The following is a 6,066-nucleotide window of genomic DNA, read 5'->3' as shown; positions in this document are numbered from 1 at the left end:
TCTTTCTTTCTTTCTTTCTTTCTTTCTTTCTTTCTTTCTTTCTTTCTGTCTTTCTGTCTTTCTGTCTTTCTGTCTTTCTGTCTTTCTGTCTTTCTTTCTGTCTTTTCCTTCAGAGATTGCAAGAAAGTAACAAGTAGAATTAGAAATTTCCTTCACTGGCCATTCATCCTGGTCTGGTGTAATGCTGGGGGTAGAAGAGGTGCTTGGATTTTGTTTTCATATAATGCTCCTCATCAGGATATGCTGTGATCAATTGCTTTTCTGCTAGAGTGTATAAAGTGGAAGGCACAGTGAAAGGCACTCGCATGGAAAGCTTTGTTACAGTGGTTACTTTTGTTTGTTTTCATATACTCTTAACATTTCAGAGCAACTATCATGGGTTCACAGGTTTTATCCTGTGCACTCATTGATTGATTGATCCTTATTCGTGGGCACCTAAAACGTAGTGAACTTCAAACTTCTCGTAAAACAAACAAAACTTGGTTAGTGATTTTTTTTTTTTATTTGTAAGTAGAGTTGTTCAGACTTTTTAATGACTCTGACATGAAAATGCCAAGTTTTTAAAAACCTTGAGCCTCGATAGTGGTGCTCTGGCTTTATTCTTTTGTCGTGTAATGAAAGAAAATGTATTAATTTTCTTTGAAAGTTTATTATTTCTAGAAACTTATGAATAGCTTGAGTCTGACGGAAGTTCATTTTTGTTTTATTTATTGATTTTGAGAGAGAGAGAGCAAGAGAATGAGCGGGGAGGGGCAGAGAGAGAGAATCCCAAGCACACTCCCCGCTGTTTGTGCAGAGCCCGATGCGGGGCTGGAACTCATGAACTGTGAGATCGTGACCTGAGCCGGAACCCAGAGTTGGACGCTTAACCTACTGCTGAAGCCCCCAGCACCCCTGACCAAAGTTCCTACTGAAGTGCGGGTGCTCCTGCCATGGCATGGCCTTCACCTTGCAGTTGAAGGAGACTTGGTTTTAGTAAATATTAGCACTGAGATGTGAATGTCCAAGGAAGCGCAGAGTGTATTCTTTTTTCCCCAGAAAAGTGCTCTCAGAAATTTGACTCTAATAAAAGAAACACTTGGACGTAGATATCATAATCTCATGATAATTTTAATGTAGATGGACCAAGCTTGGATTCTAAATTCCACGAAGGCAGAAACTTTTTACCACCCTTGTATAATGTAAGAGTTTATTCTTACTCCTTGTCTATAGTAAATGCTTAATAAATGTTTGTTACATAAAAATATATTTGTAATCACATATATATTGGTATTTTACATACTGTTTGGTGAAATACCCCCATGCCTATACAATTAACTAGAATGTTCTCAATTGATAAAATTGCTTGTAATAATTTTTCTTAATGTTTCTGTCTCTTTTTAGGTTGGTATTTTGTATGGCATCTTTTTCTATCGAAATTCAAGTTTCTGCGGGAACTGGTGGGAGACACAGGATCTCAGGAGGGAGATCATGAGCCATCAGGCTCTGAAACAGAAGAAGACACTTCGTCATCCTCACACAGGATCAGATCTGCTCGCCAAAGGAGGGCACCTGCTGATGAAGGCCACTGACCCCCAGCCCTCGTCTTGTACTAGTGAATGATGAAAGGCAGTGAGGAGCCTCTGTCTTTAATGACTTGGCTTTGCATTTTTTTTTACTTGGATTTTAAGTCCAGTTGGAAAAAAAAAAAGATTTATATGTAAGCCATATGAAAATAAAGGGAATTAAAACCAAATCAGACCATTGCAAATTCCATCTTAAAGAATAATCTTTTGCTTCACTAGCTTTTCACTTACATACTTTCTACTCTTTGCCTCCTGGGCTTATTTTCTTGCACTGGTGTGAATCTGGTAAACATTACAGGCTTGAAAAACCATATTTTATTAGTTCTATAATGTATGTTGTATTTTTGTTTTTGTTACCATATGTTAACCTTGTCTGAAATTGGGATGTAGCTCATGATTACCGTCAGCCAGGAGATGGTTATGATGGAGTTACCCAACCCGTGCATGTGTGCACGTACTAATAGCTTGTCCTGGACAGCGTCATCACTGTATTATTGGTGTCAAACGCGTCAGGTTTAAGAGGCATTTAAAAATGTCTTCAAAAAGATTGCACTATGATTCAGCATTGAAACGAAAAGTTATCCTGTACGCAGAAAAGCATGGAAACAGGGCAGCCGGGCGCACGTTCGGTATTAGCGAAGCCAACATCCGTCGCTGGAGGAACGACCGTGCTTCCATATTTACTTGTAAAGCTACAACAAAATGCTTCACGGGGCCTAAGAAAGGAAGATACCCACAAGTGGACGAAGCTGTACTATGTTTTGTTGGTGAGATGCGTGCAAAAGGATTGCCTGTCACGCGCCAGGCAATGCGGTCGAAGGCGGGAGAAATTGCCAAAACCCTGGGAATAGACGAAACAAAATTCAAAGCAACGAGAGGCTGGTGTGATCGATTCATGCGCCGAGCAGGACTGTCTTTAAGGCGTCAAACATCGTTTTGCTCCAAGCTGTCTGCTGACGTGAAACAGAAAGCCACGGTGGAACACCCTTTCAAGAAACGCTGCCTCCCCAGTGCTCTGGGTGACACCAAGGGTGCTGTTCTGTGGAAGCGAGCAGACCTCCGCGGCTGTGGTTGGAGAAGTGATTCAGAAGAGTTGGACTCAGAATATGAAGTTATAGTTATAACTTAACCAGTTAATTCATACACTTTCTTCAGGTATGTGCAAGATTGGTGTGATAAAAACCCGTTTAACTCTAGAACAACGTTTCACTAAATATCAACATTCTACATGCTAGGAAGGCATTGTGTCGGTTTAATTGCCTGTTTTTTCTTAGTGGTACACATGGTGCCTCCTACAGTTGATGGTATCTTAGGTTAAAAATAGTTTGTAAATTTATTTTTCTTTGTTGGATAGCGGTTATTTATTGGGGAACTTCGTCCTGACTCTTAGGCTGTTACAGTGGTCCTCTAGGAGATACAGTTTTTTTTGCAACCTATTCAAGGTTTTAGAGTAGTAATTTAGGCATCTAAGAAACTGTCTTCTACTTCAGGAAGAGGATTAGTTTCTCCCTTTTGTGTGGGAGGACTTCATGCTCAAGGCATGCATTGTGGAGAAAGTACTTCTTCACAAACGATTCAGTGGCAAGACCTCAGAGGTCCTGGGTATTGAGGATAAAATAGAGTGGTGACCATGCCCGCCTCACTGGAAAATAATCTGCCGGGTGCCCGTGTTTGTCTTCACTGGACTTTGGACTGGGTGTTCACCAGGGAAGAGAGATAGGAATTCAAAGACCCTTCCCGTTCAGTGTTACCTGCTCTGTACAAGAATGAACTGCAAAGCCGGTGTCTCGTATTAATCCAAGTTCTTGTTAGGTTTTTTCCCCTTTTTTTTTCCTCAAGAACTAGTCATCATAGACACTCCCCTCTGTTTTACAACCGTGTGCAACCACGTCTGATACCTCGTCTTTCACGCCCACAGTTGGTTTGTTAACAGGCGCACTTGCTGTGCCCCAGCTTGTGTTCCTGAGGTTTGCCTCTGCCATCATTGTAGCCCTTTGGATAAACTGAAAGGGAATCTACAGACCATAAGTTTAGTTTTCAGTATTTGCTAGGGGAAGATCCCCAGCAACTGAGAAGAGGCACATACTCTTTCTGTCATTTCCTTATTGGATGCAGTTTTCTGTTTGTGACTGTGGCGATGAACAGAACCGCGACACAAGTTGCAAGCATTAATTTTTGTGCTTCATTCTGGCTGCATTATCACGTTAAAACGGTCATCAGCTAGAAAAGAATTAATGCCTAAAGGCTTCTTGGTTACTGGGAGGATATTTTAAATAGGTCTTTCATAGTCTAATATTTTGAGCTGTGGATTCTGCTTTCTGGTGTGTACCTTAGGTTTAGATACTAACCATAGTTGCTGACAAACATTAAGTAGCCAGTGAGCTTCTGTACTGTTTCAGTATTAAAGAACGATGGCTGGTGTAACTTCATAAAATCTGCAGGGGTCATCCACAGGTGACTACAAATGAATCCACGTGAAGGTGTACATGTTGGTATTATTTACATTTATGCTTCAGGGATATCTTTTTTAGTAGGATTTAGGGAAACGGTCTGTTGAACTTACTTAGGAAATACATCCAAAAGCATATTAAGTAGCTTACACCCTACCACCTTTTAACTCTTCGGAGTGCAAAAAGAAATCACTGATGCCAATATGAATGTTTTGCAAACGAATTCCTTTGTTTAAAGCTTTTATCTTTTCTTGCATTCCTTTTGCCCTCGATACACTCACCGTAGTACGTATTTCTAAGCCCGCCGCTAAGATAGGCGAGAGGAGTGTTAACACACAATTATTTGCGTGGGATAATGTTTCTGTTCCCATTTCTCTGTTAGTGCTTTTGTAGCTGTGCTTAACCATAACTTCATAAGTGCATTTTCATTTTCTCAGTGGGAGACTGACTCGCCTGTGGTTAATTTTGAAGCTTAGAAGGTTCCGAGCATTAAGAGTGCATTCAAGTATCCATCTGGTCTGAATACTCACAGAGATGGTGACCAACTATGCCATCTTTTGAGGATTAATTCTAAAATTGAGGACTCTGATAGGTTGTGTCATTTCCTTTCCAATCAACCATTCCCACATCTCTTCTGCCTCTGACACTTTTGTGAAAATTGCCTGTATCAAGCGTACTGGTTTGCATTGCTCTGATTCCAATGCCAAAAAACACTAGATATTTGTGTGGCACTGTTCAGTGAGGTTTTTAACATTTACATCAAGCTAAAAATAGAATTCATCCAATGGATTTTGTAGTATTGTTTTCATGGTGGAAACATTAAATACCTAGTTTTTGGGTGAATAGCTAATTCACCTATGGGCTGACCCATTTCTTTAGATGATGCTAGGCTTAAAAACAAGTTCAACTGTTATTTTGCTGAAAGGTGGGAATATATTTTGCTGGAAGATGGGTGAACCATATTAATGGCTTCACAAAATGTTACTTTAAACCAAAACGTGTTGAAAGATTTGAAAGTAGTGCTCTTTTATTTTTAGCAGCAACGTAGTTTGAAATTACTTTAAGTCAACAATGCAGTATTTTTTAAAGTCCGTTTTTCTTAAAAGTTGTGTTTTAGTGTAACATGTAACCAATGTAACATTAGATTTTTGACTGGTAAACTTCAGGTGCTTTTATATTTGAAGTTGACTTTTAAAAGCTAATGAGCAGTACTCAAAGGTTGTAGACTTTGGAGCAACTAATGGAGTCTAGAATTCAAGCACCTAGTATCGTCTGTTTTTAAAGTATCCTATAGCTTTTAACTTAAAGCATAAAGAATAGCATTTTATCTTATATTACTACAACTTCCATTTTCCATTTCTTAATGTACATGGGCTGCCTGCCTTATGACCAGTGTTTAACAGTAAGTACCCTTCCAAGTCAGTTCTGTGCATAACCATCCACCAAATATGGCTTCTCTGGTTCCTTAAAGGAAACATTGTGTGCTGTGCTATGATGCATTGCCATCCTGCTGCTTGACAAATAGGTCTATGTATAAGGAATTAGAAATGTGTGCATCAATAGTACCATTATATAACGAGATGTAAAATTAGAGTTAAGAAACGTATGTAAATGATCATTCACTGTTTTTGTTTCAAAACTGGTCAATACTATATACCTAAAGCTTCTGTGGTTTGTTTGATGTTTTAACTTTCACTTTAAACTGCAAAGAATAAATTAAACTGAAAACAAAAGTTTGGTATGTGTCATTGATAAAGTATAGTAAGTATGAAGGGTACCTGGGGCATGAAGGGAGTTGAAAGCAGTCATTTTTCCCAGTGGTCCACGCTTCACCACATTTTTCACACTCTAAGAGTCTGTAAGAATTAGAGTAACCACGGTCCTAGTGCCATGAAAGTAATTGACGTAGAACCCAAAGGACATAGGGATTTGAGCTAAATTGCTTTGCCCATGTATAGCCTTTGGCTCTCTTCTCATATTTTATCCAACACCCTCAAGATTGTTTTGATATTCTGTTTACCGTAGGTCATGTCTCACATTTTTGTTAATAT

The 6,066-nt window shown here is 39.3% G+C and overlaps 1 protein-coding gene across 1 annotated transcript in view; it reads left to right on the top strand.

The window, feature by feature from the left end:
- SMIM13 (small integral membrane protein 13) overlaps window positions 1–1,736 on the top strand; it is a 23,599-nt gene extending 21,863 nt beyond the window's left edge. The window contains exon 2 of the mRNA XM_040460736.1: window positions 1,384–1,736. Within this exon, the coding sequence (XP_040316670.1) occupies window positions 1,384–1,571 (188 nt within the window). The 3' untranslated portion in view covers window positions 1,572–1,736. The remainder of the gene's footprint in view (window positions 1–1,383) is intronic.
- Window positions 1,737–6,066: the final 4,330 nt, after the last annotated feature.

This window comes from Herpailurus yagouaroundi, unplaced genomic scaffold, assembly GCF_014898765.1.
Source record: "Herpailurus yagouaroundi ecotype Mexico unplaced genomic scaffold, PumYag 250, whole genome shotgun sequence".
In the NCBI taxonomy this organism is placed as follows: Eukaryota; Metazoa; Chordata; class Mammalia; order Carnivora; family Felidae; genus Herpailurus; species Herpailurus yagouaroundi.
Note: the sequence above shows the minus strand (reverse complement) of the source record. Positions and strands in the feature narration are given on the sequence as shown.